This window comes from Ctenopharyngodon idella, chromosome 4 (genome assembly GCF_019924925.1).
Source record: "Ctenopharyngodon idella isolate HZGC_01 chromosome 4, HZGC01, whole genome shotgun sequence".
NCBI classification, from domain to species: domain Eukaryota; kingdom Metazoa; phylum Chordata; class Actinopteri; order Cypriniformes; family Xenocyprididae; genus Ctenopharyngodon; species Ctenopharyngodon idella.
This window is the reverse complement of record NC_067223.1, coordinates 18,080,856-18,104,024: the sequence shown is the minus strand read 5'-3', so window position 1 is coordinate 18,104,024 and position 23,169 is coordinate 18,080,856. Positions and strand designations below refer to the sequence as shown.

General features: G+C 38.0%; 3 protein-coding genes across 10 annotated transcripts in view; all 3 read left to right on the top strand.

Moving 5' to 3' along the window:
- The window catches only part of LOC127510588 (gastrula zinc finger protein XlCGF8.2DB-like), a 445,238-nt gene that overhangs the window by 203,297 nt on the left and 218,772 nt on the right, over nucleotides 1–23,169 (top strand). The gene's annotated exons all lie outside the window — the stretch shown is intronic.
- On the top strand, nucleotides 6,299–18,033 carry LOC127510679 (gastrula zinc finger protein XlCGF8.2DB-like). 4 transcript variants are annotated; one of them, XM_051890585.1, is made up of 3 exons: nucleotides 6,299–6,371; nucleotides 7,762–7,896; nucleotides 12,991–18,033. In XM_051890585.1, exons 2-3 carry the CDS (start codon nucleotides 7,812–7,814, stop codon nucleotides 13,902–13,904), a joined length of 999 nt encoding a protein of 332 aa, XP_051746545.1. In that variant the 5' UTR covers nucleotides 6,299–6,371; nucleotides 7,762–7,811; the 3' UTR covers nucleotides 13,905–18,033. The 4 variants fall into 4 exon arrangements, with proteins under 4 accessions (XP_051746545.1, XP_051746543.1, XP_051746544.1 ...); XM_051890583.1 differs by having other exon boundaries at nucleotides 6,309–6,371; nucleotides 7,747–7,896; XM_051890584.1 differs by having other exon boundaries at nucleotides 6,323–6,517.
- Nucleotides 22,242–23,169, top strand: part of LOC127510603 (gastrula zinc finger protein XlCGF57.1-like) — a 29,770-nt gene continuing 28,842 nt past the window's right edge. Inside the window, exons 1-2 of one of the 5 annotated variants that reach the window (XM_051890377.1) lie at nucleotides 22,242–22,392; nucleotides 22,929–23,016. The gene's annotated coding sequence lies outside the window, so the exon portion shown is untranslated. Of the gene's footprint in view, nucleotides 22,393–22,876; nucleotides 23,017–23,169 lie in introns of all 5 variants that reach the window. The other 4 variants (XM_051890376.1, XM_051890378.1, XM_051890375.1 and 1 more) reach the window with 4 other exon arrangements.

The following is a 23,169-nucleotide window of genomic DNA, read 5'->3' as shown; positions in this document are numbered from 1 at the left end:
AAAGCACAAAACACTTACAGTATGTTGTTACAGTATGTTGTTCTCTCTACTAAAAGCTAAATTAGAATTGTTTAAGTACTTTAAGGCCGATTCACACCAAGAAAAATAACTAAAAAGATAACGATAACTATATTTGCGTCCACACCAACGAATGATAACGGTCTGTTTTAAAGTGTGTACAAAATATTTTTGCTATTCTTGTTGAATTTACATGGCTTTAGCCAGCAGATGTCCTCAGCATGCTATGTTTCGAGTGAATAGCTAGTGTAATCGATCTAATCTATTTAGGTGACAAAGTCAAAAGTGGAATAAAAACATTGCCTAGTCTTTTTCAAAGGAAGCAAGACAATGTTGTCGAAACTAGCGCTGGATACCTGAGGTAATTTTATTTTAGATTGTTTGCTAGCTTGGCATAATAATCTCATCGTTAATACTTCTCACAATTTATTCCGAGGGTTTGACCGATTGTTTTACATATATCCATTTTATTTAAAGTATGCTTGAAAAGGGGGTTTGACTTGTCAAACAGTGGTGGCTTTTTCTGGACCTCGGCAATTAACTTCTCTGCAATGTCGCAAGCCCTTAAATTAGAATGGATTCTCATTGGCTGCCAGTGTTTTATTGCTCAACTGCTGGAAAAAAAGTGAACCCAACAATATCGTTTTTTAGATTTAGAACAATTTTTAGAACTATATCAAGAGTAACATGCATGTCCACTTGCACAGGTACAAACATCTGGAGTTTGAAAGTACTGTTCAATGTTTAGCTGGTTCTATGAAGAAACTTGGAAGTGATGTTCATGCTCAAGCACGAGATGCTGTTCTTAAATGTATTTCATCAGAGCCACCTGGACAAAGTTAAAGAGTGTTTTCGGCAGCTTGAAAATCCCTCCACACTCCTCAATACTGAGGCAAAGAGACAGAAAAACTTAAAGAATGAATGGAAAATCATTGAACCAGCAGAGTAAGTTATTGGCGTGTGTCACGATGTGCGCAGAGATCAAACTACTGATATATACAGCCAAATTCCTGTCAAATTTATTTATGTGCCTGTTACGACACATACAACAGTCACAACATAACAAGGACACTTTACAAAATGGGTTTCAATAAAGAAAATGTAGGTTTATTAATTCATTAAGAGGGCCATGTTGGTTCATTAACTTGCAGGACTTTTAAAACCCCCGGCCATGGGATTTCTGGAATTCATCAGATCAAAAAGCTGTTTAAATGTTTCCAAGACTTTATATGTTGGCTCACAGCCAGGAAACTGGTGGAGCTACAGGTGTTGCTTACAGAACCTGCCACACTGGTGCTGAGAGTCTGTGAAGCAAGTTGACATTAGCTAAGTCTGTCTGTCAGAGTTGGATAATGCCACCTGGTATCATAACTATAAGGAAGGGAAGGGTGAACCCCATCATGCCACATGGGAAACAACATATGCCACGGGACAGTACAGGAGAGACTGTAATGAAGCTGTGGGCCAATTTTAGACTCTGATCATTTGTGATTCAGAACTCATTTTGGATCAGGCCGGTGTGTCTTAAGGTCCCGATATACTTCAAACGAAGTTCTTTTTCGTTCTTCGTTTAGGGGTAAAACGAAGTTCAAAATCCGTGAGCAACGATATACTGCAATCGAACATCTGACGCCGCCCACACTGCTGAGAGTGACGGTTAGATGAATATGTAAATACGTGTTGTACACTTTCTTCTCAGTAACAAAATAAACACAACGAAAATGAGAAAACAGCAAACTTTTTTTTTTTTTTTTTATAGAAAGCATAAGAAAAGCGTCTGATCATAACATGGGTATGTTAGCATGAGCTCTGCAAATTAGCACTCCAGTCACGTCACATTTATTTATATGGCATATAGAATAGATGTTTATTCAGTAGATTGCTTAAAAGCAAGCAGCTTTTCAGTATCAAACACGAAAAACTGTCAGTGCCTCATTTCATCAGAAGCACAACTTCATTTTGTACTATAAAGCGGCTATCCAGTGTGTTCATGTTTTCACCCACGGAGTTCTTATCTCAATGAACCTCAACAGATCAAATGAGTCCGAGAACAGTTCCACGTGAAAGAAGGCAGAGCCTCCTTCACCTCCTATTACATTATCGTCACGGACCAATGGTGGCATGAAGGTGTTTTGCAGCTGGAGCGAACTTTTCCTGAAAGTCCGCTTTGGCAAGCTGTTTCGAACTTCCAAAAAGAACACAAAACAAAGAACACAAAAAATGACATCACATCAGTTCGTTCTTTGATTTCATCTGAAGTATATCGGGGCCTTTACTTCCACCGTCCCTGATGCAGGGTATTATTTTGTTGTATTTGTACTTCACTCAAGTGCAGTTTAAACTAGATACTTGTACTTTGTGTACTCTGTGTGGGGTGGCTGTGGGCCTGACTCCTGGCAATTGACTGGTCACCCTGGGTGCCACCCCAAAATTGAATTTGCTACTGGCAGTTTGATCCCAGACTACAAAGAAAAGAAGGGCATGACTAGACAAACCAGGCATCTGGTACAGTACATGAGTAGAACAAGCTGATAATGGAGGAAGGAATTCTGTATGGACACTCTGGTAGTCAGAAACATCTAGTCCTACATGAAAAGCTAAAGACATTGGTGAAGAACATCCATGACAACATGGGTCACGTTGTAGACACAGCAACAACTGGCAAGGATTTCTCATTTAAGGACTACTCCTTACCACCCACAAGGTAATCCAGTCAAAAGACTGAACCGTACCTTGTTGCAAATGCTTCCAACTCTGGAAGAAGAGAAAAAGAATGATTGAAAAGAACATTTTCAACATCTGGTTCATGTATAAAATTGTACCAGACATGAAGCCACTGCATACTCACTCTTCATTTTACTGCATGGAAGATCTCCCAGGTTGCCAATTGACCTGATGTTTAACCTAAACATCATAAAAACATAAAATTCTAGAGCGGGTATCAGTGACAATGGGGCCAATCCATAGGGATCATTCTATTCTGTCTGAAGGTGTGTTCAACTTCAAGCGACGTTGTGAAGACAGATTGGTGTATTACATAAAATTTAATTCTAAACATTGTACATTGGATTTTAAATTTCTATTTGCACTAAACTATTATAAAGAGCTTCCACCAGACCGCCTTCCGTATTCAATGTACGAAGAAAGAGTAAAACTCTTGCCGTTCAAAAATCTTAAGCAACGTCCTACGCCTTCCCTCTTCAACTTACGGAAAAAGTGTAACTGATGCAACACCAGTTAACACTTCCTTCATCGCATCTACACCCTGACTTTCAAATACATTAGGATTCACTGAAACACTGTACTTGTATTGAAGTCCACTGAAGGTAAGTTGCATTGAGAACCCAAGTGCAGTTTTAATCCAAGAAATAAACGCAAAATAAACAAAAGACTAAGGTAAAACTAGACTGACATGACATGACAATATGGGTTACATGAACAAAGCTGGATAAGATAACAAAGCATGAGGACTATATATACAAAGAGACTAATGACAAACAAGGAACCCCTGTGAACAAATGAACCAAAGCAAAACACATGAGAACAGGGAAGCACATGACATGATCACATGAGAACAAATGAATCGCATGACATGGGAGCACATGGCAAACCAGGAAACATAACAAACAAAGCAATGAAACATGAACAACAAGATAAAACATGAACATGACACCAAAACAAGACATTACTGGGCCAGTTAAATATTGATCACATCATTAAAAAGTATGTAATTAAATAGGATATTCAATAATAATGGTAGAGCATCCAACAATTGAAATGCAATGCATTTGGGGTGATTACATTTCATTTGTGTGCAAATTATTCCTAAAAAAGCAAATTCATGTACAGTGTTTAATAAAAAAGTGATATAAGACAACATCGCTTTTCATTGTGGAATGATTCAGTAAAAAAGTATTTCAATAAAAAGTATTTGTATTGCACTGTATAGAAAATAAGACAGATGGTGGAAGTTAAAGGGTTAGTTCACCCAAAAATGAAAATTCTGTCATTAATTACTCACCCTCATGCCGTTTTACACCCGTAAGACCTTCGTTGATCTTCGGAACACAAATTAAGATATTTTTGTTTAAATCCGATGGCTCCGTGAGGCCTGCATAGGGAGCAATGACATTTCCTCTCTCAAGATCCATAAAGGTACTAAAAACATATTTAAATCAGTTCATGTGAGTACAGTGGTTCAATATTAATATTATAAAGCGACGAGAATATTTTTGGTGTGCCAAAAAAAAAAAAAAAAAACTATTTAGTGATGGCCGACACGCGATCCGAATCATGATTCAACATGCTGATTCATTATGCTCCGAAGCTTCCTGAAGCAGTGTTTTGAAATCGGCCATCACTAAATAAGTCGTTATTTTGGTTTTTTTGGGCGCACCAAAAATATTCTCGTCACTTTATAATATTAATATTGACCCACTGTACTCACATGAACTGATTTAAATATGTTTTTAGTACCTTTATGGATCTTGAGAGAGGAAATGTCATTGCTCCCTATGTAGGCCTCATGGAGCCATCGGATTTAAACAAAAATATCTCAATTTACGTTCCGAAGATTAACGAAGGTCTTACGGGTCTGGAACCAGCATGAGCGTGAGTAATAAATGACAGAATTTTCATTTTTGGGTGAACTAACCCTTTAAAAGTGATTCAGGAGAAGCAGTAACTGTATCGGATCCGGAGGCAGTCTGAAGGCAGGAACACACCAAGGCCTGACTGACCGATGAGCTCTGATGCCGATTCAACATGTCAAATTGGCCGAAAAAAGCCGAAAAAAGTTTTTGTTCGTCGGCCGACTAAGTTTTCTCAGTGTGTTCCACACCGTCGGCTGAAGTTGGTCCTCGTCGGCTTTTTTCGGCCGATTTGACATGTTGAATCGGCGTCGGAGCTCATCAGTCAGTCAGGCCATCTGATCATTCTGATTGGCTGTTCAGCTACTGCCACCTGCTGGTACGGAAAGGCATTTCATCTCACGCAGGCGCAGAACGGACGTGCTACTTGGCTGTCGGCTGTCGAGCCTGTCGAGCCGACACAGACGCTACCGACGTGAGCCAACCCCGCAGTCTGCTTTCATCGCCACTAGTTCGTCGGCGTCGGCTTGGTGTGTTCCTGCCTTAAGAGTCAGTGTCCGTTTCAGAGGCAGTGGTAGACTGAGAGGAAGTGGGAGTCACTGGCAAAAAGAAAAAAGCAGAAACATTTATACTATTATAAGGATTACTGTGATTAAAGATGTTCATATTTGGTTGATTGCCCTGTTGGGGAAAAAAGTAATTCAGCTATCCTTAAATGTCAAGATCACCCTTTCTTCATCAGGTGTTTCACCTTTCAAAGCTGGGCTCGCCTGAACAAAGCATCTTCCTCCTTATCAAGAATGACTGGAGCAGCAAATAAAACATTTACAAATACATTTGATGAAGATAATTTAATGCATAAATAATAATTTACTTGATTTACTGGGACAAATGTTACAATGACAGTGTAGGTACTTACCTCGATATTTTGTGAAACGACACTCCGGTCATCAAGGATACGCAGAGCGAACGCACTAGTGTACAGGGGCCTCCGAGTTAAAGGCTTCTAGCCCATCTAGGCCTCTATTTCTTTAAAAATCACTCTGATCTGCTTTATAAACTATCCTCTCGTATTGATCTGCTTTTACAACTGTATTCAAATTAATACACCAGTCATACTGTATCTATAAATTAAAGGATCATGAAACTCTAAATCAAGCATTTTAATGAACTTATGAGATGTATGTTTGCACATGATGGGAGACAATGGTTGCCTGAAAATTGTAAACTTTTTCATTAGATGCATTTTTGTGTGTGTGATCTTTTTGGTGAACAGGGTCCGATGACTAACAGCATCAGAGATTCAAACATTTAAAGTTAACAAGAATGCACATAAACATGAATCATTTACAAAACGTACTGCAACATGTTACCTATTGATTGTGAGGTTTTTATTATTGACACCTTGTTTATTGTATAGTAAGATAATATTTTTTTGCTACAGCTCTTTCGAAAAATGCATCAAACTATTTTTAAAAAAGGGTTAGGGTCACTCTTGACCCATGGTATGTTTTTGCACCCAAACATGATCTTTTTTATTTTTGAAAGTGAGGTACGCAGTTAGTTTGAAGATTTTACTAGACAACCGGTGACAGGAATTAAAATTCTGATAACATCTGACATATTATATAATTTGTATGTGTTTCTGTGTTTAAAATTCTATGCGTTTTTTGTGATTTACGAACAGGACTTTTATTTTGGTCTGACGCAGTGACGTCAACAGGCTGCGCCGCGATCCTGCCTCTCTGATACGGCTGAAGAACGGTTTGTTTTTAAGTCCTTAAATCAGACAATATTATAGGTTTCATATGCGATGTAAAATGAATAGGATATTACTGAATGTACCATTGTAATGGTAATTCTACCGTTTATTAGCATTTGAAGCGCATCCCACATGTGTAACAGCAAAGGTGCGTCTCATTTTCCTCCTTCTTATATCATGAATCAGTTTAGCATAACCACGAATTCGGTCATTATCAAGTAGTGATGGGAAAGAGTAAATTAAAGCAATTGTTTCGCAAAATGATTCACTGTTTAGAAGCGCTCGAATCATCGCACAGTAACGACACCTGCTGGTCAAAATACACTGATTTATATAAATGATTTATAGACCAGTGGTGTAATGACAACTTTTATAAACCAACAGCAAATGTTTTAATTAAGATTTAATCTATTAAATGTAAACTACAAATAATTAAATACCAAATATAAATCATTAGTAAGTTTAGAGCTAATCATCACAATTAAAGGATTAGTTCACTTTCAAATGAAAATTACCCAAAGCTTTTACTCACCCTCAAGCCATCCATGGTGTATATGACTTTCTTCTTTCTGATGAACACAGTCATAAAAATATTAATAAACATCCTGACGCATCCGAGCTTTATAATGGCAGTACCAGACGAGTATGAGCTGAAGAAAGTGCCTCCATCCACATACATCCATCATTAATATGTGCTCCACACGGCTCCGGGGGGTTAATAAAGGCCTTGTGAAGCAAAGCGATGCGTTTGTGTAAAAAAAATATATCCATATTTAACAAGTTATGAAGTAAAATATCTAGCTTCTGCCAGACCACCTTTCCTATTCAAATTACGGGAAAAAATGGAACTGGCGTTGTGTTAGTTCTGTAAGTTCAGTCGGGATGGCGTAGAACGTACAGCGTAAGCTTTTTGAAGAATACGAAAGGCGCTCTGGTGGAAACAAGATATTTTACTTGTTAAATATGGATTTTTCTTTTTTACACAAATGCATCACTGCGCTTCAGAAGGCCTTTATTAACCCTCCGGAGCTGTGTGGAATATGTTTATGGATGGAGACACTTTCTTCAGCTCATACTCGTCTGGTAACGCATACTGCCATTATAAAGCTCGGATGCGTCAGGATATTTATTAATATTTCTACAATTGTGTTGGTCAGAAAGAAGAAAGTCATATAGGATGGCTTGAGGGCGAGCAAAGCTTGGGCTAATTTTCATTTGAAAGTAGCTAATCCTTCAAGGCCATTAACTATGACACCGACTGGCTCCCTTGCTGGTTCTCAGACTACTGAACTAGGGAACTGATTGAGACGCACCCAGATATTTAGTTTGGATTTATTTTTCTGTCTTGTAATTATTCTTCTCTTAAACATAACAAAGTGTCCAAACACACAGAAAAACTCCTGGGGAATCAACTGAGATCCACGTGACACACTATTATAAAAATGGCGTTTATTAAAGAGGAGATCGAAGAGATCAGGATTGAAGAAGGATTTGGAGTAAAACATGAAGATACTGAGGAACAAACAGGTTGGTTTCATTCTCAAAGCTGAACTCAGTCATTCGATGCTTAATATGTCAACCTCTACAGAAATTAATATTTTTGAAGAATGCAGTTTTATTTGACATGGAGCGGGTCGCCTCATGTGGACAGACGTGTTGAGATCACATGACCAGCCAAATACTAAGGCTATGTTCTCACTGAGCACGTTTACATGCACACCAGTAAGCTGATAACTCACAAATATCAGCTTATTGAAATAACCAGTTTTCCCCATTTACATGCAAGCCAGTAACCTGACTAGGGTTGCAAAATTCCGGGAATTTTCAAAGCTGGAAACTTTCCATGGGAATTAACGGGAATTAATGGGAATAAACATGGAATTTGCAAAATTGCAGGTTAGCCTATAACAGGTTACATAAATGTAGTTGGAAAAAAAACATCTTGCAGCATAATTTTGGTTAAAACAATCATATTTATTGCAATTTTAATTGAATTTTTACACTGCACATTCCTCAATCACAATCACACAGCACACTACTTACTGCAGGGCTATTGAGGCCACACCCCCTGCATGCACTGTGCGTTCCCCAGTCCATAACATGCACATTTGATCAAAAATACAGAAAAAACAGTAATATTGTGAAACATAACTACTATTTAAAATAATGGTTTTCTATTTTGATATACATAAAAATATAATTTATTTCTGTGATGCAAAGCTGAATTTTCAGCATCATTTCTCTAGTCTTCAGTGTCACATGATCCTTCAGAAATCATTTTAACATGCTAATTTGATACTCAATTATCAATGTTGGAAACTGTTGTGCTGCTTAATATTTTTTATAATCTGTGATACTTTTTTCAGGTTTCTTTGATTAATAAAAATGTAAAGAACAGCAATTATTTAAAATAGAAATCTTTTGTAACAATATACACTACCGTTCAAAATTTGGGGGTCAGTAATTTTTTTTCTTTTTTATTCTGCAAGGATGTGTGAAATTGATAAAAAGTGAGATTAAAGTGATATTGTTAGAAAAGATTTCTATTTTGAATAAATTCTGTTCTTTTTAACTTTTTATTAATCAGTGAATCCTGAAAATAGTATTACAGGTTCCAAAAAAATATTCAGCAGCACAACTGTTTCCAACAATGATAATGTTGGTAATAAGTATCAAATCAGCATATTAGAATGATTTCTGAAGGATCATGTGACACTGAAATAAATAACACATAACAATTGCTGCAATAAAAATATATTTATTTTACATATTTACTAAATTAGAATTAATTGAATGCGAAAAATAAATAACTTATTTCATGTTATGACCAAACAAAATGTTTATATTTGTTTTTAATATAATACATTTTATATACAGTGGGTACGGAAAGTATTCAGACCCCCTTAAATGTTGTACTCTTTGTTATATTGCAGCCATTTGCTAAAATCATTTAAGTTCATTTTTTTCCTCATTTATGTACACACAGCACCCCATATTGACAGAAAAACACAGAATTGTAGACATTTTTGCAGATTTATTAAAAAAGAAAAACTGAAATATCACATGGTCCTAAGTATTCAGACCCTTTGCTCAGTATTTAGTAGAAGCACCCTTTTGATCTAATACAGCCATGCGTCTTTTTGGGAAAGATGCAACAAGTTTTTCACACCTGGATTTGGGGATCCTCTGCCATTCTTCCTTGCAGATCCTCTCCAGTTCTGTCAGGTTGGATGGTAAACGTTGGTGGACAGCCATTTTTAGGTCTCTCCAGAGATGCTCAATTGGGTTTAATCAGGGCTCTGGCTGGGCCATTCAAGAACAGTCACGGAGTTGTTGTGAAGCCACTCCTTCGTTATTTTAGCTGTGTGCTTAGGGTCATTGTCTTGTTGGAAAGTAAACCTTCAGCCCAGTCTGAGGTCCTGAGCACTCTGGAGAAGGTTTTCGTCCAGGATATCTCTGTACTTGGCCGCATTCATCTTTCCCTCGATTGCAACCAGTCGTCCTGTCCCTGCAGCTGAAAAACACCCCCACAGCATGATGCTGCCACCACCATGCTTCACTGTTGGGACTGTATTGGACAGGTGATGAGCAATGCCTGGTTTTCTCCACACATACCGCTTAGAATTAAGGCCAAAAAGTTCTATCTTGGTCTCATCAGACCAGAGAATCTTATTTCTCACCATCTTGGAGTCCTTCAGGTGTTTTTTCATGTGTCTTGCACTGAGGAGAGGCTTCCGTCGGGCCACTCTGCCATAAAGCCCCGACTGGTGGAGGGCTGCAGTGATGGTTGACTTTCTACAACTTTCTCCCATCTCCCGACTGCATCTCTGGAGCTCAGCCACAGTGATCTTTGGGTTCTTCTTTACCTCTCTCACCAAGGCTCTTCTCCCCCGATAGCTCAGTTTGGCCGGACGGCCAGCTCTAGGAAGGGTTCTGGTCGTCCCAAACGTCTTCCATTTAAGGATTATGGAGGCCACTGTGCTCTTAGGAACCTTAAGTGCAGCAGAAATTTTTTTGTAACCTTGGCCAGATCTGTGCCTTGCCACAATTCTGTCTCTGAGCTCTTCAGGCAGTTCCTTTGACCTCATGATTCTCATTTGCTCTGACATGCACTGTGAGCTGTAAGGTCTTATATAGACAGGTGTGTGGCTTTCCTAATCAAGTCCAATCAGTATAATCAAACACAGCTGGACTCAAATTAAGGTGTAGAACCATCTCAAGGATGATCAGAAGAAATGGACATCACTTGAGTTAAATATATGAGTGTCACAGCAAAGGGTCTGAATACTTAGGACCGTGTGATATTTCAGTTTTTCTTTTTTAATAAAAATGTCAACAATTCTGTGTTTTTTCTGTCAATATGGGGTGCTGTGTGTACATTAATGAGGGAAAAAAAATGAACTTAAATGATTTTAGCAAATGGCTGCGATATAACAAAGAGTGAAAAATTTAAGGGGGTCTGAATACTTTCCGTACCCACTGTAAATATTATAAATTTGTATAAATTTCCCAAAATTTCCAATTAATTCCTATAAATTCTCATAAATTCCCATAAATTCCTGTTAAGTTTTGGAATTGGAAATTGGAAATTGGAATAAAATTGGAATATTTCCAAAATTCCCCAGGTTAAGTTCCCGTGGAAAGTTTCTGGAAATTTACCGGAAACTTTCCGCCCCTTTGCAACCCTAAACCTGACTATGCAAGTAAATCGCGTTTACATGACTTTATTAATAAATCGGGTTATTTCCCTATAGTGATGTAAAAAAAATAATAATTTGTGTATCGTGACTCCGCATATTCCGTATGTTATGTCAGTTGAGATGTTAAATAAAGCTTGCAACATCAACGGGAAACTAACGACTCATATATAATTCTCTCATCCAGTTACAGATGCAGCGTTTCGCTGAACCACTTCTACTAATTTTCGGGGTCTTGAAAGAGTCTGCATTTGTGATACATTTCCTTCTTCCTTTCCTGCAAAAACCTCGCTCTGTCTGGATGTGTTTAAATTTGCACTAAGGATGCGTTTCTGTCGAGTATCACACATGCGCACTTCTATAAGCCGACAGAAAGCAGGTTAATACGTTTACATGCCGCGCAAAATCGGGGTAAGCAGTGTTGGGGAAAGTTACTTTTAAAAGTAATGCATTACAATATTGCGTTACTCCCTAAAAAAGTAACTAATTGCGCTACTTAGTTACTTTTTATGAAAAGTAATGCGTTACATTACTTTTGCGTTACTTTTTCTCACCTGGGTTGGGCTTGCTTGTTTGTATTTTAATAACAACAAAAAAAGCTCTATTTTTGGCAAATATAAAGGCCCTTTCACACCAAAAGTGAAATGAATAAGCCTCAGGCTGAAGGAAATTCATATTTACGCCTGTACAGTAGAGGGTGCAGCCCAAACAAACCTTTCAGCTGTGCTGCCATTCAGGAGTAAATAAGAACAGGATACAGGAAAAGGAAGTTCAACACTATTATTTCTAAATCTAATCTAAAGTAATTTTTGCGTATTAGTATGGATGAATTGGATCATTGAAGGTCAGCAGCAAAGACAATGGTTAATAAAGTGAGATTAAATACATAAAGTGTATTTGTTTAATATAGTTAATTATTACAGGTTTGTGTAAAATTCTGAGATTGCGTTTCACTGTTTTTATTCATTTTGAGGAATACTGAATGTTTTTGTGCAAGTGAGATGAGTAAAAATGCATGTTCACATTTAGTCTAGAACTACAATAACCATCATGTTCAAACAGCGCACACAACACCTCTGCACTATTTCTCCCAACATGGGGACAGAAGAGCTGTCAGTCAATAAATGTGAAAAAGTAACTTGCGTTACTTATTTGAAAAAGTAACTTGGATATTTTGTTGTAAATTGGAAAAAGTAATGCGTTACTTTACTAGTTACTTAAAAAAGTAATCTGATTACATAACTCAAGTTACTTGTAATGCGTTACCCCCAACACTGGGGGTAAGAGGCAACAAACTACTTGTTCTGACTGGTTTATGCTTAAGCCGTTTATGACCTTACTCCCATAAAAGAAAACAGGTTACCGTGTTTAAATGATCACGTTCGTTGTCGGCTTATTAAGCATAATCAGCTTAAGAATGTGCATGTAAACGCACTCATTGTCCATCCAAATCAGATAATTTGTGTATCCGATTGGAATCTTATCTAAATTATTGACTCTACGCTGTGTATCGCAACTCTTCAGATCTGATTTGTGTACATCCCATGGCGCTCTTTCATTTTCCCTAATATCTGCATTGGCCAATGACGTTTTGTTGGTAGGCATATGCAAACAACAACAGCAAAGTTGGAGGGGTTTGCAATACAGATGTTGTCTTATTTACAACATGACAATGTGTAGCCGCCATGCTGCGCTACTGCGTCTTATGAGGCAGCGGCAGAAACCTAGGAGACATGTCTCAAAACATGTCTCTATTGTATTGTAATTTTTTGCTTGACCGGCACTTTGCAACAACACAACCTGACAAAATTGACCTAACAAAATTAAAATGTGTTAGTTTTGATGCTTTAATGCTTTCAGGTTGGTCCTGATGTGTTTCTTTGTGCCAATAAACTGGTGTTAACTTGTTTTTTAATGGCTTTAGACCCGGTGGCACTGAAAGAGGAATGTCAAGAACTGGATGAAATGGAAGAGACAAATCAATATGAAAAACATCATGATTTTATGACTGGAGAAATATCCACACAGACTGAAATGACTTCCCCACAAAAAGCTCAGAAGACTGAATCTAACAGTTATTTCACCTGCCGTTACTGTGAAAAGAGTTTCAATCAAAAACAAAACCTTGAAGTCCACATGAGAATTCACACTGGAGAGAAGCCTTTCACCTGCCAGCAGTGTGGGAAAAGTTTCACTCAAAAACAAAACCTTAAAGTCCACATAAGAGTTCACACTGGAGAGAAGCCTTACACCTGCCAACAGTGTGGGCAGAGTTTTACACATAAAGGAAACCTTAATACACACATGAGAAGTCACACTGGAGAGAGCTCTTTCACCTGCCAGCTGTGTGGGAAGAGCTTCTCACGAAAAGAAAGTCTTCAGACTCACATGAGGATTCACACTGGAGAGAAGCCGTTCATATGTGGTCAGTGTGGGAAGAGTTTCAGATGTAAAGTAAACCTTAATTGCCACATGAGGATTCACTCAAGAGAGAAAAGTTTAATATGTCATCAGTGTGGAATAAGTTTCGCAGACAGCAATCACCTTAAGAATCATGTAATAACTCACATTGGAGAGAAGCCTTTTATGTGCCATCACTGTGGAAAGACTTGCTCAAACAAGGCTATCCTTGAGGTTCACATAAGAGTTCACACTGGAGAAAGACCTTTCAGCTGCCCTCAGTGTGGAAAGAGTTTCACACTCAAAGGAAACCTTAATATTCACATGAGGCTTCATACTGGAGAGAGGCCTTTCACGTGTCTTCAATGTGAAACAAGTTTCATATTTCACACGGACCTGAAACGTCATTTGCAATCTCATTCTGAAAATAAATTCTAGTGTTCCTCAGTGTGACGAGGTTTACAAAGAGAACAGATTCAAAAATCTGTTGTGATAATAGATGTGAGATCTTATTTGTGTTCTTTGTGTTGAAAGAGATTTAACTGGATTGATAATTTAAAATGGCATCAGAAATTATGAATCGTTAAAGTAATTTAGATTGTATAAAGGTGTAACTAATATATGTGACCCTGGACCACAAAGCCAGACATAAGTCGCACAGGTATATTTGTAGCAATAGCCAACAATACATTGTATGGGTCAAAATGACTGATTTCTCTTTTATGCCAAAAATCATTAGGATATTAAGTAAAGATCATGTTCCATGAAGATATTTTGTAAAAGAAATGAAAATTTATTGTTGTGAGTGGATATGCATTGTTAAGGACTTTATTTGGACAACCTTAAAGGCGATTTTCTCAATGTTTTGATTTTTTCTGCACCCTTCCAGATTTTCAAATAGTTGTATCTCGGTCAAATATTGTCCTATGCTAAACCATATGTCAATGGAAAGCTTATTTATTCAGCTTTCAGATGTATAAATCTCAATTTCAAAAAATTGACCCTTATGACTTGTTTTGTTGTCCAGGGTCACATTTGATGTTATATCCGATTATTTAATACATCGGAATGAACATATTCGATAAATTAACTTGCATATTGCTGTAAAATTCCACAATGTAAATTAATATTTTAAATAATTATATAAACTGAACACGTTATATTGCAGCCTTCTGCTAAAATGCTTTAACTATGGTGTTAGAATAGTCTCAGAATTAATGTATTTACAAAATATTAACAAATGCCTTAGCTAATTCACTTTCATTAAAAAGCTCATATATTTGCAAACAGCAATTCACAGATATAGAACCTATACTGTACACCGGACACTAGCGGCAAGACTCGACAAAAGACAATAGAACCCATTATAATCAGTGATGCTGTCTACACTGCACGTGGCATCATGTGACGAAACAAATCCCCAACAGTAAACTGATGCCCCATTCTATTTCTGACGTACTTCAAGAGCTTGTGCTACTTTTGACAAGAAGGACAAATTCATTTGCAATGGTCATACCCATTGTGTAATTCACAGAAAGAAAAAAAAATGACCAAATGCAAAACACAGATCATAAATGCACAAGCACGATTGCACATTTCTGAACCTTTCCGCATGTACTGACTTATTGTTAAATCTGCATATCGTCATGTGTATGAATCGCCTTGTATTCGTGTGTACATTTTTAGACTTTTTTTGACGGCTCAATTTGTATGTGGGTCTAATCTGAGCCGTAAAAAAAACACTTGTGACAACCTTTGATCTCTGCCAGTTTATGCAGTTTATGTGGCTCCCAATAGTTCCAAACAAAGCCGTACTTGTCTATCTCTTTGAATGTATTTAAGTGGGACAACAGCAGCAGCGATTTTCAGTCAATATTAAAGGGTTAGCTCACCCAAAAATGAATAATCAATTACTCACCCTCATGTCTTTCCAAACCCGTGAGACTTTCGTTCATCTTTGAAAATCTGAGAGATTTCTGTCCCTCCATTGATAGTCCACGCAACTACAAACTTTGTCGCTTCAAAAAGTTCATAAAAAGATGGTAAAACTAATCCATATGAATCGAGCAGTTTAGTTAAATTTTCTGAAGAGACTCAATTACTTTATATGGTTAACAGATTTAAAAGATATAATCACTGATCAGCAAACATAAACAGAAGCTCAACTGTACTTGCTTGATGCATGAGAAGAAACCTCATTGGTTGTTGTGGAAGCCCAGACATGCGGCCTAACATAAGAATGAAACTCATTGGTTCTCGTGCATCAAACGAACATGTTTAAGCTTCTGTTTACCATATCTGATGTGTGTGTTGAGAAATGTTTATATGTGAATAAAAGCCTAAATTAAATGATCATCACGTTTATATGAAAAACTTTCTTCAGAAAATTTGTACTAAACCGCTCAATTCTTGCTATTCGCGCGTAGTTGGACGCTTGAACATTTTGAGTTTACTCGCTTCATTCGCGCGTGAAATTCACTTCACAACAGACGCGAATTCGCGTCATGAGAGGGGCTTCTGCCAGGCGGCTCGTCTCGTTTCTGCACACTTCCTCTGAATAAACACATCAACTCGTCAGTGGGAAAGTAGTTGTAAAATACGGCGAATAAGCTCAATTTGCCGGCTTTAGCTAGCTTGTAGTCTCAATATGTGTATATATAGCTCAAATTGAGTAAAGAACGTTTTTTACAACTTACCAGATTGTCCGACCTCCTCACTCACTTTCTTCCAAGCAAGATCCTTTTTATTCCTGTTTCTAAAAAAGTACAAAGATGTATCGTACAGCGAGAATGATTTTGTTCTCCATGTTGTTTCGGATTTCTGCTTCGGATTGGTTAAGGTGGTGCGAATTTTCGGCAAAGTTCAGATTTTTCAACTCGCGCAAATCACGCGTTACGCGCGTCAAACGCCCAAAACGCTCTATTCGCGCGAATTGCGTCATTCGCGCCGCCTCATTCGTGTGAATCGTGCCACAGGATGTCTATTCACGTCTTTGCATTGACTTAACATGTAAATCACTCGCGCTTAACGCTTCATTCGCGTCTGGTGTGAACGCACCATTACAGGTTTGGAACGACACAAGGGTGAGTAAATGATGACAGAATTTTCATTTTTGAGTGAACTAAACCTTTAACGCGTACATCAGGGGTGGGCAAACTCGGTCCTGGAGGGCCGCTGTCCCTGCAGAGTTTTGCTCCAACCCTAATCAAACACACCTGAACCAGCTAATCAAGGTCTTAAGGATTACACGCAGGTGAGTTTTATCAGCGTTGAAGTTAACTCTGTAGGACAGTGGCCCTCCAGGACCGAGTTTGCCCACCCCTGGCGTACATTGATTCCATTTACTAGGGGTGTCCAGTCCTGCTCCTGGAGGGCCACTGTCTTGTAGAGTTCAGCTCTAACCCCAATTAAACACAGTGAACCAGCAAATCAAGGTCTAATAGGCATACTAGAAACTTTCAGGCAGGTGTGTTGAGGCAACCTGGAGCCAAACTCTGCAGGACAGTGGCCCTCCAGGATGGAGTCTGGACACCCCTGATTTATAGAGTAAGTATTATATATTGTTTTTTTTTTTCCCCTGGGGATTGATGAAGATGGTGTTTATCAGTTGTTCTGTTTCATTTTGGAGAGAACACTGTACAAACAAATATTTTGGCTCAAAACAAAAGCAACAATTTGCATTCATCTTTTTAAGTTATGGATGAAATTGTTCAACCAACAAATTACACAGAGTTAGAGGAACTTAATTTGTAGCATAAACACAAATTTGTAAGTTGATTACTCCAAAAAAATGTAATTGTTCCAGTTTAAATTCAGTGTAATTGAGTAGTGGCCCTGGCTCTGGAGTTTAGCTCCATCCCTGATCAAACTTGCCTGCCTGTAACTTTTTAGTAATCCTGAAGATTAGCCTTTTCAAGTGTTTTTGATTAGGTTTGGAGCTAAATTCTACAGGAGAGTGGATCTCAGGGGCCAGAGTGGGCCACCCCTGGTGTAGTGAACCAGACGAGTCATCTGCCCTATGGCCATCTACAACTCCCCCTCCCACCAAATGCTGGCATGACGTATCACAATGTTCAACCAGAAGAAACCAACTGAAATATTCTGAATGGTCAATCTACAATCTGACCTGTAATGCAGCCTGGAATCATAATAACACAATGTTGGTTCATTTGATTAGAGTTTGGTTCCTTGACACTGCCACCTTTGGATTGCTTGGTTGGGGACACTTAATATTCAGTAATATTATTGATTTGACTGCACTGACACAAAATTTGAACTGAACTGAGCTGGATGATAACACTACTGTTTTCTGCAGAACTGCTTTATAGCTAATTCGACTCTGTTTCATAATTCATGTTTCTTGCAGCATCGCCAGTGTTATTGAACTGAACTAAATCTACACTGAACTGACTAATGACACTATTGTCTTTTTTAGAGCTGCTTTTACAGCAGAATTTAATTTTGTTTGCATCGTTGAATATTTTATTTTCCTGTTTATCACTGTAAAGTTGATTTGAAATAATCTGTATTGTATAAAGCACTAAATAAAGTTGACTTGACTAGTGTATACTGTCACATTGCCAACCACAACCTAAACACACGCACTACTCTGCAGCATATTAACTATAAAAACCAACATAACAGAAACTCTTTTAAATGTCAACCATAACAGCATTAAACACTAACATGTCTTTCCTTTACTTAATTTTAACATTTATCCAGGCCTATGCAAAGCATGCTGAGAATTGAAAATCCACTGCCACTGTTAACAGAACTCATCGAAATAACGTTTTCAACTTTATTTAATTAAATCAATGAATTAGAATTTTTAACTTGAAAACATGCATTTATTTAAGTTGTGGTAATAGGTCCCCTGGATTTATTTTTAAGGCAGGAACACATCAAGCCAACGCCGACAAACTAGTGGCGACGAAAGCAGACTGCGGGGTTGGCTCATGTTGGCAACGTCTGGGTCCAAAGTTGCCTTGACACACCAAACCGCCGCTCGACAGCCAAGTAGCACGTCCATTCTGCGACTGCGTAAGATGAAATGTCTTTCCGTACCAGCAGGTGGCAGTAGCCGAACAGCCAATCAGAATGATCAGATGGACAGACGAGCTCCGACGCCGATTCAACATGTTGAATCGGCTGAAAAAAAGCAGACAAGGACCAACTTCAGCTGACGGTGTGGAACACACTGAGAAAACTTAGTCGGCCGACGAACAAAAACTGCCCGACGGCCGACCGTCAGCTTGGTGTGTTCCTGCCTTTAGAGTGAAGGGGGAACTTCCTCAGTAAACACACCCACAAATTCAGCTAACCCCACCAGAGAAGCAACGATGCCATCCACAAAGACACTGCCAGTAGAGAAAGTGGAGACTGACTTAGCCATTGAGTGGAGCTGTTCCTACACTGTTGATGTAGTAAGCACAGTGCAGCGCTTCCGTGTTTTACGTTAGAATGCTGACTCAGTATTGGCCGGCTCCTGCGTCAGCACCACACACGCGTCGTGCTGCTCACATGTACAGTATCGGCCAATACTGAGCCAGCAGAGCGCAAGCAGCGCGTATTTTTATCAGCGCCCATGTTAACAGATGAGAGCATTCACACCGCACGCAGAGGCTGCGCGGCAGCGCGTAGCAGGAGCAGAAGCAGCAGCAGTGCTGCGATCGTTTCGCCGCTGGGTCTATTTTTGATGCGCAGCTAACGCTCAATTAAAGTGAAAGTACACCTTTGATGGACAAAATAAATATGATTTCACACAAAAAGTGCTCAAAATGCATAGAATAAGCATATCTAGTGTGTTTTAACAAGAACTGGAGTAGGCTATGTCAGGAAAAAAAATTAATATTAAAAAATATTTATAGAAGATTTACTCATTTAAACTTGTTTTTAATTATTCATTTTGGGTTAAAGTATGATGTAGGCTATTATAAAAAATATGATATTTAAACATTATTGTAGTTATTACACAGACAGCTGTATAGCATACCCAAATCAAACCCGAGTTTGCTGTCTTGTAAACGTGCACGCGGCAGATGATGTAAAACACAAAGCTTACCTCATTAGTGTGCAGCAATGGATAACACAAGGCTTTTATTTATTTATTTGTATTTTTTTACGTTTATATGTGAGTGTTGTAGGCTACACATCCCCATGTTAACAAACTTTCAAGACTACTATATTCGTTGTTCTCAGAAATCTTCATTTTGTTGTTCTCTCACTATAATTCGAAGAACAATAGATAGAATTTCATGTAAGCACATAGTGAAGCAGCAACTCTTGTAATTGCTAATACTAATTTGCAGGAAATACTCGTGCAGGTGCGTTACATAAAGCAATCACAACCATACTGTCAGAATTTTTATTTTATTTTATTTTATTTAACCAACAAGCAAAGCACAAAGACAAAACAGCATCACATCCGGCGAACTCACTTATTCACTCCTTCAAGTAGACTATATAATGTACTAATGAATAGTGAATAGGGTATGGGGGCTTGTTCGAGATGCATCGGCGCTGCGCAGACTGATCAGCATATTACATCAAAGTACAGCAAGAGCGATTGGAGAGCATATGACTCCTTAGGCTTTTGAATCACTCTCGCGGTACTTTGATGCCATACGCTGATCAGTCTGCGCAGCGCCGATGCATCTCGAACAAGCCTATTCTCTAGCCATTGAATGTACGTCGGTTGTACACTCATTATTGCGAAGCATTGTAGGATTGAATGAGTGCACTCAGTAACATCCACTATGGTTTCGGACACCACTAAAAATGGCTGTCCCCTCAAATAGTGCCCTGGGGGCGATTTCGGACACAGCCTAAGTCTTGACTGGAAACAAAGCATCTAATTCTTGCAATATTTTTAAGATGATAATATGCTGATTTAGTTACTGTTTTTACATGGCTACTGAAACTCAGGTCTGACTCCAAAATCACACCAAGATTGATTTGATTTTTAGTTGTTTGACCCCTAGAGTGAAGGTATGTGTTCACTTTGAGAACTTCATCTTTGTTTCCAAAAGCAATTACTTCAGTTTTGTCTTTGTTCTACTGAAGGAAGTTTTGGCACATCCAATTTTTAATTTCATCAATGCATTGGCACAGGGAGTCAATGGGGCTGTAGTCATTAGGTGATAGGGCAAGGTAGATCTGTGAGGGACTCCGCATGCCATGGATGTCCACTCAGACTTATGGTCACTGACACTGATATAGTTGCTCAATATGGTGTTATCCAGATTGCTCATTTTCAGGAAGGGCTTAACAACTGCAGTTTTCAGGGAGTTTGGAAAGTCCCAGAAAGAAGTGAGGCGTTTACCACTTCTAGGAGATCTGATTTTAAACCGTTAAGCCCAGAAAACACCAAGCCGATGCCGACGAACTAGTGGTGACGAAAGCAGACTGTGGGGTTGGCTCACGTCGGCAGCGTCTGTGTCCAAAGTTGGCCTGACACACCAAACCGACGCTCGACAGCCGACGGCCAAGTAGCACGTCCTTCTGCGCCTGCGTAAGATGAAATGCCTTTCCGAACCAGCAGGTGGCAGTAGCTGAACAGCCAATCAGAATGATCAGATGGCCCAACAGACTGACAAGCTCCGACGCCGATTCAACATGTCAAATCGGCCGAAAAAAGCAAACGAGGACCAACTTCAGCCGACGGTGTGGAACACACTGAGAAAACTTAGTCGGCCGACGAACAAAAACTGCCCGATGGGCGACCATCGGCTTGGTGTGTTCCTGCCTTTAAACACACTTTTGAAAAAAGATGTGGGAAGTGTGTCAAGGGCGCAAGTTGATGTTTTAAGGTGCTATACTGTTTCTTCCCAAATTTTTAACATCAATTGCTTAGAAATCAGACATAATAGCTACTTTCTGAGGTTCTGATCTGATCTCTTTTACCCCAGTGCTCAAGGATGTGCTGATCGCCTCTCTGATATTATTGATTTTCACAGAGCGCTCAGCATTGTCTTTTCATATTTTTTTTTACTGCTGTTGAGTTTCTCCAAGGTGCTTTTTGTCTGCCACTCTTCTTCCTGACTTTCATAGGATCAATGTTACCAATAACATTCTTGACTTTTGAGTTAAAAGAATCAAAGAGAAAATCAACAGATATGCTTGGTGTTAAAGATATAGCCTTCATAAACAGTACGCTAGTATTCTCATTTAAACATTGCTTTTTGACCGAGATAGATCTAGCTTGAACAGTAGATGTCAATATATCAAAGAAAATACAGAAATGATCAGATAGCGCTACATCCTTAAAGAAAGAGAAATAATCAACAAAACATATGTGTTTACCCCGTGATGAATCTGATCTTCAACCAGATGGAACTGGATTAAATATTTTGAATGCTTCGAGATTGGCTCCAATCCCAATCTGACATCTGAATTGTGACGCTGCCTGAATCATAATCTTACAGCGTTTGTTTGTTATGAAAAAACATTTATTTCATAATGTTTTATTTCAATTGTTTTACTTCAGTGAAAGTTTTGTTGATGTTTTTGAATGAAAGATCAAAATGATAAACAATGCAGATTTATTTTCACAGCATGTATTTTTATTTTAATTGAACAAAACCTTTTTTTGTATAATATTCTTTCCAAATTAAAATTAGTTTGTGAAAAAAGGTTCCTGAAATGTTTCTCCTCCCAAATTTAGCTTTTTTAGACACAATCTCACATTTAGTTTAATGTATTTTTAAATTAATTTATATATATATATATATATATATATATATAATTCAGCACATCATTGGACAGTAGAAGAAATAAACTCTGAATTCCTCTCACATCTTTTTTTTTTTTCTATACACTTTCATGGTTTTAGACAACAGCGGGACTTTTATTTTGGTCAGGGGTGTGACGTCATAAAACTGCACCGCGCTACTGCCTACTGCATCTGTTGTGAATTCGCTAAAGAAAGGTTTGTGTGTTTACTTATTTAAACTCATTTAATTTGCAAATTCAGTCTGTTTTAATAGACTTTTCGTCAAAAGTATCAACCTATTTGGAATAGTTTTTACAACGTGCTGAAACTCTTTAAATGGAATGGGGAAATTGTAAACAAAGTCTTTCCATTTTCATCAGACATGTTTATGACAAAGTTTATATTCTTTCCAAACTATTTATGCAAAAATAAAGACTTATTCCTAGAGGTAATAAGACAATTGTTTCAGAGAAGCGTTTTATGTGGAGAGTTACATCTCAGAAAAGATAAACCTCCAAGATTTATAAAAAAAAAATGCACTGTGGAATAAACAACCATATTGAATTTTCATTTCTTTGACAATTTTTAACCAGTTAAGTTCAAAAGTATTGTTAATATATAAATATATATATATATAAACATTTCTAAGCCACCATCAACTCTTTTGCCTGATATAATGTCCTTTTTTTTTACTTGTAAGGTTTATTTTTCCAGATAAAATCCAGGAAGGTTGTATTGATTTCTTTTTAAAGTTTCAGCGCTGATATATATATAGAGAGAGATGGGTAAACAAATCTGGAAAGGCTCTTAGCTTTGGAAAGCAAAACTCTCTCAAAAAAGGTAAGATCCCTTTTTAACCAATTATTCAGTATAGTTTTCATTATTATTTTAGGCATAAAATTCAATTGTTCACAGTCTTTTAGAACTATGAATGCCAAGGTATTTTACTGGTATGTTTTTAATTGAAAGATCTATATAATTGTGTATAAATAA

Bases quoted from the DNA above. Each gene is read 5' to 3' on its own strand.
- LOC127510679 (XM_051890585.1), top strand. From the start codon at position 7,812: ATGGCGTTTATTAAAGAGGAGATCGAAGAGATCAGGATTGAAGAAGGA. The intron at 7,897-12,990 runs GTTGGTTTCATT...TAATGGCTTTAG, and splicing joins AGATACTGAGGAACAAACAG to ACCCGGTGGCACTGAAAGAG.